This window comes from Chroicocephalus ridibundus, chromosome 5 (assembly GCF_963924245.1).
Source record: "Chroicocephalus ridibundus chromosome 5, bChrRid1.1, whole genome shotgun sequence".
NCBI classification, from domain to species: Eukaryota; Metazoa; Chordata; class Aves; order Charadriiformes; family Laridae; genus Chroicocephalus; species Chroicocephalus ridibundus.
Genome location: NC_086288.1, coordinates 25,343,179 through 25,365,265, shown reverse-complemented (window position 1 = coordinate 25,365,265; position 22,087 = coordinate 25,343,179). Strand labels below are relative to the sequence as shown.

Sequence of the window (22,087 nt, the reverse complement as noted above, 5' to 3'; positions counted from 1 at the left end):
CAAAAGGGTGGCAGAGCTTCTAAAAGTAAGCTGCTGACCCTCCAACTGGAGTAGACAGACTCAGATCTTGTACAGAGATGCCCTTGTGTCATAGTCAACTTGATGCACAAATTTTTGTATAAACTTAAGAAAATTATTAAAGTTCTGTCTCCAAGAGAGATTTTTGTTGCTTTGTATCACTGTAGTAGTGTATCTTCCTCAAAAAAATGTTATATCTGTTCTAAAAATCCCCTGTAACCTAAAGGTGTGAGGGGGAGTTAAACAGACTGCACCTTGCTTTAACCCTAAGTACATGATTCAGAAACAACTTTCTTTTCTTGGATAAAAGTAAGGTGTGATTATTGTAAAACTATTGTAAAACTATGCTGAACAGTTTGTCCTTTGACTTTTTAATCTTTAGACTGACTCCATAGAAAAACACTGTTGATTGCACCATAGATATGAGTTCTGATAATTCAGCTGGAGATTGCTTTGTCTAAGTAAGAGTCCAATAAGTGCTGGGTAAGTCCAATAAAATTCTCAGCTGAGCAGATATTTTTATGGAATTATTTAATTTAAAAGAACTTCATTTAGAGTCCTATGTCATTATGAGAAGCAAGCCAACAGAATGAGAACCTGTCATGTAATATGAATTAAATGCAATATTAATGACATATGTTGGATTACAAATAATCAAGATGAACAGCACATGCATACCTACCTGCATGCCTATGCCAATGTAATTGTCCTATCACTTCATTTCATTCTCCCTTTCCAGTTTTCAGTGGCCTTATTTTTTCTTGTGTCTAATACAAGCAGATGTACTCTCTGGGCAAGGACCAAGCCTCTACTCCTCCTAAAACCATTAGGCTGCTTTTGAATGTAAGTATATAAATAGAAAAAAGTTCTGTGAGGAAGAAGCATCAAAAATCCTTTATTTAAACATTCCCCTCAGATGTAGTAGTAAATGTAGGCCTGCACTTCTCTGCTCTACTTCTTTGTCTCTCTGCAGTGAATGGAAATGTTATTACTCGTTTCAGAAGCAACCAGAAATAGCCTGAAAACAGCATATACAAGTAGTAATAATTGTTTCTAAGAGACATTAGGACAGAGGCTGAAAAGTAGTCTTTTTTATTCATTTTCATTTATTAGGTTTGTTGGTATTTTTTGTGGCTTTGTTGACGGAAGTTCTCAGAAGGAAGTTCTTTTTAGTAAAGGAATTTTCCTACTAAAGGTCTATCATTGGGGTTTGAGGAAAAGCAAAAGAAGAAAGTGAACTAAAGCGAGAAGGGAAAGAAGGCTCTGCAGGAAATACCTGGCTGTACAACAACATCCCATCCTGTAGCTTATCCCATAAACCACCAGTGTTCAAACTTCAAACTTGATCACCTGTAAGATCTGAAATTCCTGCTTTTCTCTGATTTTGCTTGTGCTTCTTTTTCTTCAGTGCAATCTTTACCAACAGCTTAATTTTGCTGATCTGTTCATTTATGCTCTTTGCAACCTGTACTGCTGCATACAAGCTCAAAATAACATATTATATGCCTCAAGAATAAAGATGTCCTCATCCTTGTGTAGAAACACCTACTCTTTCAGTTACTGCTTCTCGTAATGAAAATTTAGATATGAGGACTTACTGTTGACCAATAATATTGTACTCCCAGATCAGCTTAGGTTTGCTAAAATAGAGCAAAATATTTTATAGTATTATTTCCGTGTGAAAATATTTGTCTGGTTGTTGCTCTGAAGAACGTGACTCCCAAATAACATTGAAATAAACATTACTTGTGTCAGAGACCTCCTCCTAACATGACACTCCCTTTCAGGCAAATTGCTAATGGGTACTCCAGCACATATACCTCACCAACCCTCACATACACCCCTGTTTGTGAAAGTGTGCGCTGTGAGTGATTTAGGAACTCGCCTGGGAATCAGTCAACTGATCTCTGTCTATCTCCTGCTCTACCCAACCACAGCAGCTGCTGTTGGCAGGGCTGTGGGAAGGTAAGGACTGATGAAAATAGAGCCAGTCCTTGCCAGAGAGAGATATTCTATGCAGGACAAAACAGACAAAGCAAATGTGGTTGAAGTCCCAAAGATATAGCTTGTTCTATTTCAATTTTTCAGGCGACTAGATTCAACTGGGGGGCAGGGAAGGAAGCTAAATCTATAATTGTCCACTTACTTTCATCCCCCAATCTCTTGATTAATTTTCAAATGCCTTAATATAACTACAATCCTGTTTACAAAGAAAGAAAGAAAAGGATTTTTTTTATATAATAGTAAATGAAACAGTTTATGCTACTGCAATTGCTTTCTCTATTATCAGCTTCATCACCCTGGCCAAGAAAATGAAAACAAGGGCAAATGCAGAGGTAACAGACTTGGAAGTAACCTAAATACATGTTGACAGACAATTCCCCTGAGATTACATGTGCAACTGAGCAAATATGTTTAACTGTTGTCTCCTCTTCCATTAACTTGATTTCATTTATGGGACTTTTATAGTGCTGGAAGTCATGCGAGCAATTATTTTTCGTGACTTGGCATGATTTCTGATGCACCTTCAGCAGCAAAGGACCACATGAATTTATATAGCAGAGCAGATCAGAAATCTCCTCGGTCCACTGTTCTGCTTCTCAATGGCTTGCATTAGGTGCTTCGTAAGCAGCATCTATGGCCTCTCATTATGAATGCCACAGGTGAGATATATGTGAGATTAACATGAAAGGTTTTCTTCTAATCTGTGTCAAATTTATTGCCTTTGAAAGCTCTATGAGTTTCCTTGCTATTACATTAAGGAACAGGTAAACTATCTTAATTAAAGCTACCCAGTATTTTACACTCTTATCATATCTTATTGCTCTTTTTTCAGATTCTCAAGCACTTTGCTATTGACTGTTACAGAATTGCTCCCAGTGCACACGGTTTTAAGAGAGCAAGATTCAGTGTCTTAATCTCTTTTAGTGATAAAAAGGATGATTGATCCTTCCATTCTGTCTGTCTTGCCAGTTAGTTCAATGCTTTCTTTTATTTCCACTGTATCTTTTTCAGTAAGATGAGAAACTCACAATTTACTGTAAGTGAAAACATGCCTTCAACTGAAAATACTGTTTTCCACAGTAATCTCCATTACCTGCTCAATGAAGTTAGTATCATACTTGAATTTAGTACTATCACTGCATGCTGAGCAGACATCATTACCGGGCTGACTAATGCTTCGTTTTCATTTATTCAGCCTCTGAACTTTCCCCTGCTTCTAAAGGAGAAAGCAGTATAAATAAGCCTGCCCTGAAGGTTAACAGTTTCAGGCTGGGACCAGTCAAGGTAGGAAGGAAATTTTACACCTCTCCTCCATCAAAATGCTTTTCTTCTCATGCCCTGCTATCTAGACATGGAAATGGATCAATATAACTGCATACCGAATGACACAGCAGTGCTCAAGGGCAGAGGTAGCACCTCAAGGAACTGCAACTCATATCAGATAGATTAAAAATAGTGCCCTGAATTGCAGGTGGAGAGAGGAGGTTTTCTAAGGTATCACCCTCACTCCCAAAAAAAAAAAAAGTGAAGAGAGTTGAAAGCAAGTTTTTCATTCTAAGAGGATAAAATACCTCCAGAAGCTCATAAAGGAATTTCCCACTGAATTTCTAAACTGCACTATTTGATTTTTCCTGTGGGCCTGCTGGTGTCCCAACGTATCCTAAAGGCTACACTGGAAAAGCTTGTTGCTTTTCTCACTTTTGCTTGGGAAGTCGTTAAACAAGATGTATGTTGAGTGAGCTTGAAAAAATGTCTGTATAAGTTAAATTGTATTGTGTTCTTACAGTAGAACTCTCCTCAGGCATGCTTTTAAAGACAAAAAGGAAACTTCCTATTGGAAACTAGACTTTGAAGTGCAGAGATAAAAACTGTAACTATTTTAATGACCACTTTTGATGAGAAATAGAGTACTAAAATGTAAAAATAATAAAACATGTTAGAATTGGAAAGTTGGAACTGTATTCACCAGGACCCAGGCTATGCTGGTTTTGTAGTAAAAGTTAATGATTAGAATGAAAGAACGCAAGCAAGCTCACCTTGGTAGCAATGCAGTGGAAGATTAAATGGTATAATGTGATATATGATATAGTGAAGCAAATGAATACCGTTTGACTAGCTTTGTTTACACAAATAGTGTAAGAGATGACATTCACATTTTGAGGCACAGAATCTTCATTCAGGAATTTGAAACAGAAAAAAAGAAAGAAAGGAAATAAAGTCTCTACTAAAGGCAACTTTCAGTACTTTCTTGTGAAAAGGCTTTGAGGTAACTCCCTTCAGCCTTGACCCTAGTGATAAATAAAACATCCAGCACTGACCTGCTGGGGAAACACAGCAGAACCCAGAATAGGTGGTGGGACTGCATTGTGCTTTAACCGCTGCATTATATACGGAGCTTGACAGTCTGCAGCAGGAAATAGTGTAGTCCTCCCGAGGCACTGCAGCTGGCAGTACCCCACAGATGGGGTATTTCAAAGACCTAAATGGAGAAACAATTATGACTGAAGAAATCCTGACTGTCTTTCTCAAATCAGTTCAAACCATTTGCATTTCCAAACAACACAAACCCAAAAGGACTTATTTTGTTGTTAAAAACTGTCATAGAAAAGATTGTGAGTGGAACAAGGACTACTGCAAGCCGGTAATTACTAAGACTTGTGAACTCTAGGGGATTCATGATTGCTAGAGGGCGTTCAAAGCCAAAGATGGAGACAAAATCAGTCATGACAGATGCAAGAAAACACTGGACATGGGAATAATATCTCACACAGTTCATTTGTGACCTGATAGAACACCACAACCAGTTTCCTATTTCTCAAATTAAGTCTGCAAGTGCAGCTCTGCCAGAAATCAGTCACTACAGCAGATTGCTTCATGCCTTCTTTTTTTTTGCAATGACAAATCTAACGAGGAGTGTTAGTTTGACATAAAGAGAGCCAAATTCCTCCTGATGGAGGCAGAGAGGCTCCATTTATTATGGTATCCCTAAATCTTGCAGGGGCAGCTCAGAACTCAGAGGTCCTTAGACCCTGCTGCCCTCATGTTACTTTAATTACCCTAGACACAGGAGCCAAAGACCTCCTTAGCGTAGGCCCAGTAAGTGTTTCATGTTATTCCAAGGATGGACTTGTCTCAGAGGAGTTTCATTTGTTGTGAGTTGCAATGGAGGGGTTTCTTTTTTTTTTTTTTTAATATACTTTGCTTATTTCCATGTCTTTCATGCTTTCCAGAGCAGCTGTTTTCTCATTGTTAGCTTCAATTAAGGATTTCCTGGTACTATGTGACTTCTCCCTGAATGCCTACTGCAGGCCTGTGCTAGTGCTGATCCTGGCTGTCACTTGTGGAAATTTTATTCCATTTTCCAAATTTAAAACTGGAAATTATATTGGAAATGAATGGTATACAATTTGGGGATAAAAAAAAGGATTCTTTTTTATGCCTGTAGTCGTCTGAAAAGATATCTGGATATTGCTCCTACAGGCACGTACATGTCCCCACCAGCAATGTTATGACAGAGCATGGTGATTTCAAACCCCCCTCCACTTTAGGTGGCCAACGGTCAGGGTTAAGCTAGTGAGGTAACTCTGGTGCAGATTTAGAACTAAATTCTAACTTAAGGTGAAATTGCTTCAATGAAAAATCAACACCAAACAAATGCTATCAGACATTAGCATTGTCCAGGTGATTGATAAGATTGTTTTAACCTCTTTTCAGTTTTCTAGAAATTAAGCTAAAGCAATTTAAACCCCTCCGAGCCTGGACAGCGCATGCATGCAGTCATGCCTGTGGTTTATGCCAGAGCAGCTTGGGGTGATCTTTCTTCCACTTTCCATATAGGGATTCATCATCTAATACCCGTTGGGAGAGGGTAGACAAAGTATCTATACCTTGTTGATGGAGGCCATGGTGCTTTTCTGTCTGGGGAGGCAGGTCCTGTTCCTTGCCCCCTTCTACCTAGAGACAGCCAAGCAGGGAGAGCACTGCCGTTGCACTTGAGAGCTCTGCCCTCCTTTATTGCTCCTGTGTAGAGGAATTAATAGTTTGAGTCCTGTCTTATTGTTGGACATGTATATTAGGTCATTGGTTCCTAGCTCTCTTGGTAGCTAGGCAGCTTCTTAGCACTGCTAGCTGACCCCAGTGGTGTCAGCTAGGAAGAAAGCATACTTCTGATATGGGAGGGATAAGTCTGTTCATAAGTACCGCTATCAGAAATATATTATACCTATTTTTGGCTGCAACTAGGCTTGAACCCTAGTTTTCATAAAGGAAAGATCAATGCTAGAGCTTTCGTGTAAGTACACTACTGCTCTTGACTGTCAGAAGATACCAATAATCTCTGCTACTTGTTGAGCTAATTCGTTTGTCACTCCTCCTTAGCTTGTAATGGCTTTTACAGCTAGAATCTTTTTTAAGGCTTAGGATAAGAAATACATATATTTTTGCTGTTTGGGACCAGCTCATCCAGATTTGTTTTCTGTCTCTTCCTGAAGGAGGTAATTGTTATCAGTGAAGAAATCTACAAGTCTCTTAATAATTACAGTAAATAATCTGCTCTGTGGTCTATAAACTCAAACAACATTTTTCATCTCAGATTACAAATGTAACAGAAAACCTCATGGTTAAGGAGAATGAAAATGGGAGTGACGTAAAAAGCATGCCTGAAATCAAGACACATTTACTATCTCATCATTTATGGCTGCTCTGGCTTAAGATGTTTTATTTAAAATCTATTCTCTCTCTTTTTCCTTGTCCTGTCCAACCTCAGAACAAAAGAAAAGCTGAAATGGTTTTAAATGTTAAGACCATGATCTTCAATGCTGGCTCTGTTGCTAGAAGTTAAATTCTTACCCAATCCATTAAAGGGCACTGGTTTCCCATGTCATATCTAGTTTTGATCACAGTAGAGAAATGGGAAACAATAAAAAACAGACATAATGTGAAACAGATTTTTAACTTTCTGCTTGATTTTTTTTTGCATTGTTTTTTCACTTTTGAAAATATCTGAGTAAGAGTTAATTTGATGCCCTGCAACGAAGACCTTTTCTTTTCTCAATTCCTGTTGGAAAACATTGCCTTTTAAACAAGACGCTGTATAAATAGTAGTGTGCTGTAAGAGTGCTGATGCAGATTGGGTGGCTAAAGTTCCCCGTGGTGGCTGGCGATATTTCAAAGGGAGACTTATAAAGCTTTTGAGGAGATCCATTTCCAAAAGACTGGATGAAGTCTGTCCTGTAAAAGCTCTTCCCCTGATTCAGTGCATCTCACTTGGAACATGTGTTGACTGATTCTAGGGCCTAAGTCAACCCTTCCAGGTGAAACTTCATCCATCTCAAAAAAAAAAAAAAAAAGCTTAGTAGTCAGAGTTGTAACTGATATGAAGAGTGATGTTAATCTGTCTCCTAATAAACTAAAACAGAAGGCATAACAGGAGGCATGAAGCCAAACTGACGTCCCTGATTAAAAATCTACTCAAGTGGGCTCCATAGATGGAGAAAAAGGGTTAAGAGATCCAGGGACTAAGGTTTCTTTTCTACACTGTTTTCCTTTAGTTTAGCATCAAACAAGGTCAAGATTACTGCTGTACTCAGTTTCATACTGCATTAGCAACATTTTGGTTGGAGGCTTAGCAAGGCCTTACTTACAATAAGTTCCCCCAAGCAGAATCAGGCTCTGTTCGATGAATTTATTTTGATGAAGCCCCACATTGTGTTGACATGCACTAAATGCTAAATTAGAACTTTAGTACGTAAATCATATAACCGCATGTTTAGAAGGGTCCCTCGCAGTAAGGGTTCACCAGCAGCACTGTAATTACTTTGACCAATACGGCAATGCTATCCCAGGCTACCAGCTTGCATGCATGGTTACGAGCAATCTCCTGGAAAATTGGCCCTATGAGAGGGGGAGAGGAATTAGACGTGTTTTAAAGTTTGAAGTCAGTGATCAAAATTTATCGTTCCACTGTGCATTTTTCTGCCTGTGACTGCCTCGAATTACTCGGCAAAGGTAAATGAGCTTAGAAAAGAGGGGAAACAGTTGAAAAGGCCTTGAAAGACGTATGTGATTTTTGATGGATTTTTGAGACTTTGGAGATGTCATTTCACAAACTATAGGGTGGAAGTTCAAGGAAATCTTTGCTAGCAAGAGGAAAAAGTGAAAAAAAGCCAAACCTCAAAAACCCAAAAAAGATATAGCAGGGGGGAAAAAAGGGAAAAGGTAGTGGCAAAGGTTGAGGATTTGGAGCGGTTACACCTCTATCTGCAAACTCTTTCTGAAAGCTGCTGACATAGCTTTGGCATCTGATCATCTTCTAACTGCTGATTAACATAGCACTGTTTTATATTTAACTCAGGCCAGAGCAGGAGTGGCTGGGGGTGGGGTTGCGCTGCTTATAAGGAGAGCACGGCAGGAACAATGTTCTTCTGTGTCGGTTCCCTCCGTCTCCCAGCCCAGCTGCACTCCTTTTGATCATTCACATTTCCTCCAAATGCATCTTGTCTTTAATTAATTGAGTGTCTCGTGGAAAGCGAGGTGGGGGAGACGGGCAGAGAACAGCTATAGCTGCACATTAAAATACAAACCGAGTCTGCTGAGTTTACTGAATGCAAGTGCTGAAGTGACTAATAAGCTTTTTTTACGGTTAATGTTTTGGTCTGAAAACGGACCCGGGAGCAGAGATGGAGGGCATGGATTTTGAGGATGAGAAGTCCAAGAGATACTGCATGAAGACAAAGCATGTGGCTGTCATCTGTGGCATCGTGGTCGTTGTAGGTCTTGCTGTGGGGCTTGGCGTGGGATTAAGCAGACCTAACTGTTACCCTCCAGAGGTAACAACAGATCAGCCAACAGTTCAGACAACAAACCCTCCCTCAGTGGATTCGAATCCCTGTGCTCCTAAAGAGGATGAGGCCGGAGAGTGGAGACATTTCAGGCTACCCACTTATGTCAAGCCTGTCCACTATGATCTGGAAATGAAGCCTGAAATGGAGAAAGACACTTATACTGGGTCAGTTAATATTTCTATTGCTTTGGAAAAATCTACCAGCTACTTGTGGCTCCACCTGCGAGAGACCAAGATTACAGAAATGCCCACACTCTGGAAATCTTCAGGACAGCAGATTGCTCTGGTCGACTGCTTTGAGTACAAGCCGCACGAGTACATAGTGATGAAGGCAGAAGCAGAGCTCCCTGTCACTAATGAAAATGATCCCTATATACTCACCCTGAAGTTTGAAGGCTGGCTGAATGGTTCCCTGGTTGGGTTTTACAAGACCACCTACACTGAAGGAGGAGAGATCAAGTAAAGCAGTTTTTCTTTTATTTATTAAACTTTCTTCTCTATTTTTACTTGCTCAGGCCTGCTCTATTCCTGTTTCGTCTTCTCAGTCTGGTCTCTCATCGACTTGCTGACATTTCTGGGCTGTTCTTTAATTTTCTCATTCCCCTAAGGAAGATGCTATATTCAAAACCTTTTGGCTGTTGACAAGTGAATGTGGGCTGGAGAGATGAGGGGTTTGTTATTATTATTCTGAAAAACTTTTTCAAACTCTACTGGTCCCAGGTTACCCTTGAGTTTTACGAATGGCTCCCTCAGACAGCTGGAGGGATCGAGGCTTGTTTTTATCTCTGTAGTACAATAAATGACATACAGCTGTCAACACTCTCTCCTGGCCCTCCCCAAGGTAACAGTTTCAGTGTAAAATCTTCTCGTGATAGTTTTCCTAACATCGTACCTCATTGATGTTGTAACCCTGAGGAATATCCAAACCAGAACTTCCCTGTCCCTTGTGCAGCTGGTTTAAATTATGCGTAGGAAAGTCCAAATGATGAAGGTTATCTTTGACTTGTTTTGGTTTGTTGTTTTGGTTTTTTTTTGTGTGTTCCAGCTCTTCGTTTTTAATATATCAGTAGTTATTGAAAGATTACAAAGCCTCCGCCAGTTCAGTTAACCCATTCCACTTCCCAGGTTTGCACTACTTCAAGGTGGAAGCTTGAAAAAGCCATTGCCTATTTGCTCATTGCTCAGAGACATTTCTTCACAATTAACATATGAAGAGGACACTAATCCATTTTCCAGTATTTATGTTTCTGAAGTGACTCGTTTCAGCCTTTACAGCTAGAAGATAAACTTGGCTAGACTCTTCCAAGGCCCTGTAGCAGGAACACGGAGAGAAGCACTGATGTGTTTTCACAGCCCTTGTTTGCCCTTCTGGGACAATGTTGTCATGAGTGAGTCTTGCATCAGCTCCATTCAGCCGCTGACAGGCAATGCCAGGAGTAGCACCAGTGACAGGCATCAGCAGCAGCAAATCAAAGAGGCAGAGGAAAAAGCAAGCATTGATTTTTCATACTTAAAAATAGTTATCTGATCTGGGAAGAAGCCATGTAGGGAACAGCTCAAACCCCAGCCAGCTCCTTCCCTCTTGTTTTTCTCCATCTACCACCTCAGTATAGCTCTGACTCAGAAGGTGCTTTGTTTTTATACTTTGAGCATCTGACATCCCCACAGCAGTTTTAAAGTGTAACCTCTTGGCATTGTTCTAAGTTGAGATGTGTTACTTCCTTCTTATTAGTGAAGGATACCTAAACATTAAATTAATTGCCCCAGGTGCATCACAACAGCAGAACAGCAGGACCAGAACACAGGTCTCCTGTGTCACAGAGCAGGAGAGGTGAGTGCCCATCCCTCAGATCCGGACAGTGTAGGAAGACAAGGACCAAGCATCTGATGTCAGGAAGAAAGGACAACTTCATAAGCTAAAGAAAGCATAACATGAGAGCTCAGTTCAAGAGGGTTCCTACTTCTTGATTTGGTTGCTGGAGGCTACAATTGCAAGGATGATCCTAGCCAGCAGTCCGAAAACACTCAATACAGAAAGGAACTTGAGCATGTGAATTTGTTTATTAGGCTTGAGAAGGGCTTTAATAAGAATGAATGAATGGTGATTTCTGAAATGCTTTTCATGTGGTTAAGTTTAGGCAGATTGTTTGTAGGGGTGGAAGAGGCAATGTGTACATGTACGTGATAAGCACAACTTTGAAATGAAAGCAACCACCAGCCAAGCAGTGCTGCAACCACCAGCCAGGTTGCTGCTGTGCAGCTTGAGGGTAGGTGATACGTGGGGTCAGGAGAGATGGCGAGAGAAGGGTTTTATTACTTATTAAAACTGCATTTTCCCCTGGCTTTCTACTCAAAACCAATGCTGACCAGAATTACCTTTTTTTATTTCGGCTTTGCCTGCAGCAGACATCACCGTTCCTTTTTTGTCATGTAACTAAATACAAATCAGGTAATAGCAAAAGTCAGGTGAGTCTATTAATATCAGATATTAGAGAGAAGGGGGCTGAGGTGAAAATGAGAGCCAACGTGTAATTAAGCCTACTCCCCCATCCCTTCTGGGCAGTGTTAGAAGCAGCAGGACCTCTTGAAAGAATTAATAATACTGGAAAGTTAGCTCCGAGGGCTGAGCTGCTCCCCATCTGTCTATTTGTGAGGGCAAAGGTTTGCCAAAGCATTGCTATAATGCATCTTGTTTACCAACTGGGAACAAGTCCAGGCTCTGCTGTTGCTTGGATTCAAATATTCCACAACATTTTGTGGAAAACAGGTAGACATGTGCTGAACATGCCTGCAAGTCTGGGATCTTCGGGAGGCTTAGGTAGAAGAACACCTCATTTGGGAATCCTGTTCAGACAGATCACACAATCCCTGTCAGGGCAAGGGTGCTTTTGGACATGCCTAGAAGAGGATCTTGAGATATCTTGGGGACACAACTATTTAAAGGGATGTGCATGTGTGGGTAGCGAGCAGGAAAGCAGAAACTTTAAGAATGCAGATTTTAGACATAGACCTGCCTAGATCCTCCTGTGGGTGCCTGAATCTAGCTCTAAACACGGAAATCCTTTGGTAAAGTTGTTCCTGCGCACATTTAATTTCCCATTGATGAAAGAGGAATAACAGTCCTTCCCTACTTTGCATAATGCAGTAAGCATAAATACATTACAATTGTGTTATTTTCAGATATTAGGGAAAGGAGCACAAGAGTCCTTGTCTGGTGTAATGGGTTCCTTTAAGTCACTAGTTTCTCTCAAGGAATGTGCTAAAAACCCCCCTTTTTTTTTCCTTAGTATTACAGATAATACAAACATGTCACAGTGGCTGGTTTTGATTTTGCATTACTATTAGTGACAAGGTATGACTTCCATTTTAGAAGAATTCTCTCGGTTCTCAGTAAGAGGAGAACAAGAGGCTTATAAAAGATATCCAGCTAGGCACATCTCTAACAGGGAGACTTGCATTTAGAATTTTATTGATTAGAGGAAGATGAAATATTCTTTAGTGTACAGAAGTACACAAGTAGCACTCCTGCATTTCTTCCTCAAGGAGAAAATTTTCTCAGAAGAAGGAAGGAATCTGAATTTAGGGAAAGACTAGGAGAAAAATGCTTTTATTAGCTCAAGGGGAGGTGGTTTTGCACTAACCTCCTGTGCCTTCAAAAAAAAAAGGGGGGGGAAATTCATCATGGTTCTAAATGCAGCACTGTTTTATTTTGGGAACAGCTGGATGCAGTCTCAGACAGATCTTCACTTCTTATTACTATGATATTTACAACTCTAGTTCACATTTAAAGGTCTGGACATCAAAGGCCAAGTAGAAGGGCAGAAGCCACCAAGTAGTGAAGAAAATCTTATCTAAAAACTACTTTATACAGTTTGAAAGGAAATTAAAAGGAAATTACAGCGTTTCATGTTTCTAGTGCCACTTCTACGCATGCCATATCCTGGAGTTCTCATCATCTACCCCGTAGCTAAGGTTTTGCACTGCTGTCTGTCTGCCTTCACAAATACATGAGGATATAAGGAGTATCACCTTATAAATCAACAGAGATACCATAGTGTTATCAGCCTGTAGGAACAAGATATAAATGTGTCAAAATACGTAGCCAATTTTTAAAGCAATAACTATGAAGCATTGCCCCGGGGACTTGATTGTGAAACTGTGAAATATCTTTCAAATCCTACAAAAAGTAGAGAGTGACATCAAACAATTTACCAAGCAAAAGAAACTCTGTTGAGCCTGGAGTTATGTTAAGGTGAATGTTCATTATGCTTTCTGCCCATGAACTTTTGAGTTACTATTCCAATGAACGTGAATGGTAAGAAGCCAGACATATTACCTCCATCAGGCTTGAAAATCACCCTTGCTGCTACAAGTTCCTAATGACCAGGTTAGTATTTGACCGTCACAGGGAAATGCCAAGGGCAAAAGAAACATTGAAAAATTCGTTGTCAAGTGAGCTTGTAGGATTGCTGCAGATCTGTAATTTATGATGTACACTTTTAATTAGTTTTTGGAAAGAAAAACTACCTTAATATAGTTGGAGCAGCTGTAGAAGTGCTGTCAGAAAATGCCCAACATTCCAGATTAATTGAAGAAGCATCTGTGATCCCTTCCACCATCAATCACTGGAGACTATGCTCTGCCATTGTATGGTTCGTTAATGGGGGAGCCTGATGTCACTGTGAGAAGCAAGCACACCGTACGAACGTTCATAACCTTCACCTTATTTTTTTACGTGACTCTTATTGTCTAGCTCCCCCAGTTGTTTTTGCATAACTGAGATGACTTTTTAAACCCCTCAACACAACTAGCATAGCATCAGTTATGTACTAGGATGTTTACATGCTTTCTCCAGCAGTTTCACTAATGGAGTCAGGAAAGCATAACAGCACCAGCAGAAAATTGTACTGGGTAACTGCAGAAAAAGAAAAACACAGGCAGGATGAGACTGCAGGGGCACTTACACAATTCCAAGATGTCTTGTCAGGAGATATTCAAGACTGCAATCCTAAAATGTGCTCCAGCGGGTAAATAACACAGGGAGTGACTTAATTAAACATCCCTATACCAGGGCCTTAATTTCCTTTCAGATGATAGCATCAGTAGTTTATTTTATGCACAAAAATCAATGGGAAACCTCATCAGGAAGGTGAGATAAATTTTTACCTTCCACAAGGGGTTATTTGTATTTCATTGCCTGACTCCTAAAAATATTTGATGAGAAGAAATTGGCTTTAGCTTTTGCCCTGAAACCCAGAGGATGTTACTGACAGACTATATGTGTGTTACACGTGCCCATACGATGTCAGCTTGTGCATTTCTGATGTCACCTACTTTTATGAATGGACAAGAACACACAAATATTTGTAGCTGACTTTAGTTTGTGAAATTGCTGAAACATGATGCTTAGAAATTGCAGATAAGATTTAAAAGGTATATAATGAAGGCTTGCCAATGTGTTGTTTGTTTAAGGAGCATTGCAGCTACTGATCACGAGCCAACAGATGCACGGAAATCTTTTCCTTGCTTTGATGAGCCCAACAAAAAGGCAACTTACACCATATCTATCATCCATCAAGAAACGTACCAAGCACTTTCAAACATGCCCGTACAGGTATGTATTTCTCAAGTCTGCTGCCTAAGTGGAATGGTTCTGTAAAGCCACTGGGAAGGTAACATGGATTGCAAGGTCCTTGCACATTCACGAACTCCACTGCCCAGACACTGTAAAGCTAATGGTTCATAAATATTCCATAAAATAGGACTGGTTGGTTGGTTAGGACTTCCAGTGGTCCACCAGTATACAATATGGCAATACAGAGACAAATCCAAAGTAGAAATGAAACGTCCCCTCTGTCTTTAGCTAGCTGGCCCTCTATTCTAGATGAACATCCCCTACTAACTATAAATTGGTAATGGCATGTTCTTCAGTCAAACCAAGTGGACTCTGAGTAGGAATACTCTGGAAGACAGCTGCTTCCCAGATGGGAAGTCTAAAATAATCACTGAAACTACATAATGCTCCAAAGCAAGGGTCTGCTTGATCCTGACAAAGGATCCTGCTAGCAAGAAAGTCTAGGATTATTATTTTTAATAATACAAGATCTGAAATCCCATCTGTCATGGGTGTGGACACTTGTCAGTCCGCTATGACTGTAATTTCCTACATAATCTATTTCTGGACCTGGTGGGTCAAATTCCACGTTTCATACAAAATTCAATGGCATCAGTTATCTACCTCTGGGCCCTCTGGAAGAAGATTGGATGTCTTTCAGCTGAGAGTTTCTAATGAATAGTTTAACTGAATGTGTAGTCCAATGTATAATTTCTAATGAATATGTTCTGAAGTGGGACATAAAGTGCCAAGTTTAAAAAATAAAAAAAGGGAAAAAATTAAAAAGAGCTTCCAGCCTCAAGGCTATTGACATTTGCATCTTCCCAATCACTCCCCCAGCCAGAAAACAGTCTGCTTTACTGTGTACAGTTTTATTTAGAGTTCCCCGAATCTTAACTATTCCCTAGCAATGCAACTGAGAAAATTATTACCAGTCTGATACAGCTGCCTCCCAGGCCCTTTGCATATTTAAAGCTCTGACCTATTGTTATTAAAAATATTTCTGTGATACCTAAAAGAGCACCAGGCACTTTGACGAACAACATATGAAAGGAGTGTGTTTGCTGTACCTTTGCTCACAGACCTCAGATAAGTGAGGGTACCAGCAAGGAAGGTGAGGGAATGAGACTAGATGTTATCAAGATTTTGAGATTTACTTTACACCTTTAAACATGGACCTTGCCTCTAGTATAGACATACAAAAACAAATTTTCAAAGGGCTAGCTATCGCTTGTTAATTAATTTGCTAAAATCCAAGTACAGGCATGGAAATGTAGATTGTGCTGAGTTCATACTCGGGTTTAACTAACAAATGACAGCAGGGCCCTTTTCATCTGGTGTGCTCACAAGGTCAGTAGCTCTGTTCTTACTAGTGAAAGATCTTTGGGAAATCTTTTCAATGAATGGAAATGTAATCGTTTGTAAAGACAAGGCACGTTGTGTGTTATACGTCCTGTAGTAGTTTTGCTGGTGTGGAGTTTCATAATCAACATGTCAAAATCAGCTCGTCAAAATCAGAAACTTCTACATTTCATTTGCAGTTTTCACTAATTTTTTTTTTACTTTTTTTTCACTGAAGTTCTGACTTTATTGAAAGAACAAAATATATCAAAATAGAGTCAAAATGAGTCAGATAACGGAGTAGATTGCAAATACCTCTGTGAAAAGAGGTTTGTGAATATATCTGTGAAAAGGGTTTTTTTGCTCATTGAATCATATCACCTGTAACATTCACTATCTGTGCTTAATTTTATATTCTATTTATAGCAAACAAATCTCATGCAGTGTTGTATCTCTAGTAGAAGGTTAGTGTCCTTTATACACTGTTTGCTTTTGTCCTATTTAAGTTAGTCTACCAGTCAGACGCACAAAAAATTATCAGACAGGCAATAGCAGATAATGAATAGCAGAAATAAATATATAGAGGATGAATCACAAACAACAGGTTGCAGGTTTGGTCATATAATTCAGTTGAGAGTTAAGGACATTTGGGAATACCAGGAATGGTTTTTATTAGATTTACAAAATAAAAACTATGATCAGCACTAAACCTTATGTACATTTAATCAACTCACCAATTAGCAGTGCTAATTTGTATCTGAATGAGTTCAGGATAGATTAGTTAGACTGGTCTTTATCCTAAGTAGCATCTCTGCAGCCCCTGACTCCTGCATGATGCATGTATTTAAGAGAGGAGAGAATCCAGTCTCTTCTCTGATCTGTCCAAAGCGATGTTGTTTTATGCAACTATTTCAAGAACAAAACACACTAGCATACACTGGAAGACTCCTGTTGGCAAAATTCCTGTGCATGTGAATAATTTCAAATCCTTGATGCAAAATTAGAACCAGATAAACCTATTTAGTGCAGAAAAACAAAGTCCCGCTTCGTGTGTTGCAGCACTGCAGAAAAAACATTTTGTCTGTTTTCATGCCATCAGCACTGGTATGCCAGAAGAGGTGAATCTGGAGAGGTGATTTATTGTTCCTATGTAGTTGCAGCCTTCATAGACTTATTGTATCGTCTTCTGCGTGTGTTTGCAATTCCAAAAATCAAATTAATTATATTTCTGTTTCTGCAGCAAACTGTACAGCTGGGCAATGGCTGGAATCGGACAACTTTTGAGAAGTCAGTTCCCATGAGCACTTACTTGGTATGCTTTGCAGTGCACCAGTTTCAGTGGATAGAGAGAGTATCCGCTCGTGGAAAACCTGTAAGTCCTGTTGCAGCCTGAACATGGTTCAAACGACAGATGTAATGTGATTTGCATTTTTTAAAAAAATTAAACATCTCTTTTTGTATTACAAACAGGAACATATTTTTCCCTTTCTTATAGCCTATTTTATGCAGCCTATTTTATCAGATTAGGTGTTCACAGTGGTCCCTCTGACCTTTACATACAGTGTCCTGTAGTCCTTCCCTGTCTCCCATCTTGGTGAGTTGGGCACCCATATGGGCACACGGGTGAGGCACACTGTTTCTCCAACTTCGTCCCTGACTTGAAGCCCAGAGTCTAAGAGAATGTACAAGTCCAGGGGTACATGACATTTACAGGCCATGGATACAAATACTTTACAATTTTCTGTGCGTTAAAAGGTGTGAATCTATGCACTTGATGTCTTCCTGTTTACAGTCATGGAGACATATGACTACAATGCTATGTGCCGTTATGTATTGGCTCCAATATTTATTTTACAACAGTGGCCAAAGACAACTTTCCAGTGTAAGTTCTTTACAAAAAAAAGTATAGAAATGATAGCGCTTGACTAAACAGCTGGATATTTGGTAGGTGCCCTAATGAAGTGAGTATGTTTGAATCTAAATCCATAAAATTAAAATAGCTTCTTTATTTATCTGCAACAGGCAGTCCAATCCAGTTCTCGCTTAGGTGCAAACCTCCTGAAGGTGCAGCTGATCAGGCATAAGAAGATCACAAGGCACTATGTTGAATCACAACCTGAAAGCCTAAATAAAATTTTCCCCTCAACATAAACTCCTCATTTAGCTGAAACCTAGTCTAGGATGCTCATCTCATTGTTAATTATTTATTGGTTTACATCTTTTTTTCATCTAAGACAGAGGATGATCCCAGGGCTGTATGTTCTTGCTGCTTCCCCTTTGTTATGGTTTGAGAAAACCCATAACAATTTATTGTCGTTTGGGCAAATATTCTATCACTCAATGACCCCTCCCTACCCAGAAAGGGGAATCATGGAAAGCAAGGAAACACAGGGTTGAAATATAAATAGATTTATAGGATAAGACTAAATAATTAACAATAATATTAAAGAACCAGTATTAATCCCGATACTAATATTAATATACAAGAATTATACTCAGCCAATTCTATCAGCAGGAAGCTGTGCTCTCCCAGCAGTGGACAGCAAATGTCAGACACTGCGAGCGCTACAGCTTGAGGAGGAAGGGGTCCGGCTCAGGGGTCCGGCACGGGGGCAAGGAGTTCTCTGGACTGTTGCCATCAAGGGAAAGAGAGAAAGACCACTCAGCAAACTTTCTAATTTATACAGAATGTGATGTTCATGGTATGAAATAATTCTGTTGGCCAGCCTGGGTCAAATGCCCAGGCCTCACTCCTCCTCATCCCTGTGCCTGGCAAGGCTCGAAAACACTGAGACCTTGAATCCCACATAGCCTAGCTGGCTATAAAGTAAATATTTTCACAAATTCAGACACTAGAGTCTTCCAAAAGTGGAGTTTTCCCCAGCATTAGGATAGAAATTAGTCCTGTGTCGCTCAACCCAGGACACCCTTCCTTTCCCCTTAGGGGTGTAACATATGGTCTTGCAGTTCAGCTGAACTGGCAGTGCTCTCCTCCTCTCTTCTGGAGGCTGTGATGCCAATGGACAGGGAAATCTAGAGCAAAGCCCCAGCTAGACCACCATTCCCCTCGCAAGTGTGCCCTTCCTGAGTTTCTCTGTCCAAAAAAGCTCTTCCCTGCTTAAGGCTGTCCACTGATGTGAAAATCTGCCTTGTACAAATCTCCAAAGTGCTGATCCAGTTCTTAGCAAAGACTTCCTGGCATAGCACTGTGCTGAGGCCTCCCTCCTCTATGCCATCGCCAGCATCATGCTGTACACTTATATTACTTCCTGACGAATAACTAAGGCTAAATTACACTTAGCCAAGCAAGTGGAGTCTGGTTTGAGATAGCACTGCAATATTCTTAGATCCCCGCTGTTTGGCCGAGTAATTTGCAAAACAGGAGAATGTTTTAGGCCACTTGGACACATGATTTTGTTAACCAGATGCTCTTCAGCACGGCTGCTCTATTCACGATCAGGGACAGGACTTTGGTTATTTGGCCTCAATAGATATTCTCTAGAGTTTAGTTATTTGAAGAATCAGAATTTGTGCAGCTTTTGTAGAACATGGTGCAGTAGGAAAGAAAAAACGTGGTGAAAATGTATGTTTAACTCTTTGTTTTCTAGATGCAAAAGTTAACATTCTCTGCTTGTCCATGCCATGCTCCAGAATATGGCTCTGAGGACAATATTTGGGTTTTTTTCCCCAAGCAAAACAGTAAATCCCACAATGTTCCTGACTGTAGCTTTTGTAAATAGAAGGGAGTGTTCACTGAAATGTGGTAATTAAAGTGTGTGTGTGTGTAGAAGCAGGGGTATTCATGTCAGTACAGAGGTTGCCTGAAGAAACGTCTTCTAATTCAGGCCTTGGTTACTACATATTTTATCAATGCTATTCACTAAACAATGTCTGAGGACTTGCCTGCACTAGAAAACCTGGGTTTTAAGTGAGGTTAAAATCATAACCATTTCCTTTCTCTTAGCATGGGCATAGTTTTACCAATATAAAGTATATGTGTAAGATTGTTTTTAATTAAGGGAGCCACATAAACTCCATCACTAAAAATTACCTTTCTCCCAGGAGAACCAGGCTATCTTTGGAGTTTTTAATCAGATATTTAGAAAGTCCTTCTGCTAGCCAAACAGTTCCTTTCCAAAAACTTTGAAGCCCAGCCGAGCAATGAGGTATTTCCATTCACCGACTGATGAAAAGAACATTCCATAGTTTGGTGTTTAAATTGCTAGTAATAAATCCCTCATCCAACAGAAAGTATCCACGTGATCCATATATTGCTTTAATAAACAACAGCAACAGCATACAGCTCATATGACACGGAAAATTACTTAAAAACTGCCGTTCATTCTGAAAGCCTTTGCCCTAACAAAGACATTAATGGAGTCACTGGTGGGAAATGTACCTACAGCTGGAAATGATGATCCTGAGCTGATTACCTGTCAGGTACCAAATGTCTGTTTTGGAAAATCACAGAGGAGATTATAAGAATGAAACCCAAAGTCAGTTCTAGTGCATGCTGAAGGTTTTGGAAACCATTAATATGGATCAGCTAGGGGACCAAAGACTGCTAAATTGGGTAAAGAGCTTACTGAAGTGGAAATTGCAGATTGTAATTGCAAACTGACCCAGAGGGAAATCCCCTGGCTGGAATGGATTCCCGATTGAATTTCATAAGCTTTTTTTGGTTTTGTTTTTTCATTCCAGCTTTATTTCTAACCACTTTCCCATCCTCCCCTCTCGCTGGAGGAAGTGCAATTTCATGGTATTGAAATCAATGTGTGGTCAGACTCCAAGAGGGCTCCTAGAGTAGGCTGCCTCCTTTGCTCAGTTTAGATCCTAAACTCCTGGCTGTAAGACAGCATTGAGGAGTAAACAAGCCACACCAACACAGCCAGAAGAATGTGGCCCATTCATAAGAGACACAGCCTGCAAAATGAGATGGATCAGTTTTCCTAAAGCCAGAAACTTCACTCCATATAAAGATCTCTTCTTTCCACACTGGAGATTTTGGTGGACAGTGAAGAGAACAGTCTACAGCTCCTGCCAGTGGACACTCCAGTGCTATGGCTCTGCTCTCGGGCAGACATCTGTGTGAGCTTTGGGACAAAGAGACTGAGGTAAAAACCTCCAAAAGACTCCATGAATTCTGAAGTCAAACTTTGTCTTCATAATGTGGGGATAACATCCTAAAAGGCTTTTTCAAGCTGTAGGTCTCCTCATCACGGTTATGGGTGGCATAAGAACTCTAGTCCTCCAGGGCTTGAGGTTTCATATTGCTTAACAGTAATAGCCAAAGCAGTGCTAGGCACCAAGCCTCAGGGATGGAAAGGTCAGCACTCAAGACACCATCTTTTGCATTCAGGAAAAAAAAGAAAAAATTGAAGAAAAAAAAGGTGTTATGGGCTTCAGACACATTTCAGGACTGATGTGCCCCTAAAGATTGGTCTGATGGGATCAGTGCAGATCAATGAACTGCTCAGAACAAGTGGATTCCCTTCAATTGTGCTTGCTCAGGCTTCCTTCTTGAGCAAACCAGGCCTTGGGGAAAAAGGGGCTGGTATGCACCCAGGCCCTGCTCCAGGCTTGGCCATTGCGGGCTTCTGGACATGGGTCTTGTCATTTTTATAAATTAGGCATATTGTGGAAAGTGTGCACAGATTATGTTGACTTGGTCTCTCTTACGCACAGCTTTTGAAAAACGTTGTTGAATAAATGTGTTAGGGAACAGAATTCAGTGTTTAGGCCAGTCTCCTAGAGAAAACCTGAAGTGCTATAGATATGTATGTTAAATGACTTTTCAATGCTTGCCACGTTCTAATTTCTTTTAACTGAAGACTGCTGTAATTGTCTCTCTGTATTTTACAGCTGAGAGTTTATGCCCAGCCACAGCAAATACACACAGCAGAATATGCAGCAAATGTAACAAAAATTGTATTCGACTTCTTTGAACAGTACTTTGATTTGAACTACTCTCTTCCAAAACTAGGTGATTATTATTACTTACATTTTTAATTTTGTTATTTCACTGTCATGGTTATGTTTCTGCTACAGGTCTCTGTGCTTTGGTGGAAAACAGCATAAAAGCATTTGCTTGATAACTGCTGATATAATTTCAGGATATTTTAAAACTGTACCCATGTAGTCCAAGATGTTCTTAAATGTCATGATGGGAAGGTTGGTCTACATAACAGCTTAGTTACTAGTTCTCACAGTTCAGTTTGCTGAACTGAAGCACTGGTTGCAACACGGTTATTTTAAAGTGAGCCAAAATA

The 22,087-nt window shown here is 40.0% G+C and overlaps 1 protein-coding gene across 1 annotated transcript in view; it reads left to right on the top strand.

Moving 5' to 3' along the window:
* The first annotated feature begins 8,434 nt into the window (after positions 1-8,434).
* Positions 8,435-22,087, top strand: part of ENPEP (glutamyl aminopeptidase) — a 37,177-nt gene continuing 23,524 nt past the window's right edge. The window contains exons 1-4 of the mRNA XM_063335858.1: positions 8,435-9,322; positions 14,336-14,477; positions 17,059-17,190; positions 21,681-21,801. Coding sequence (XP_063191928.1) covers positions 8,700-9,322; positions 14,336-14,477; positions 17,059-17,190; positions 21,681-21,801 — 1,018 coding nt within the window. The 5' untranslated portion in view covers positions 8,435-8,699. The remainder of the gene's footprint in view (positions 9,323-14,335; positions 14,478-17,058; positions 17,191-21,680; positions 21,802-22,087) is intronic.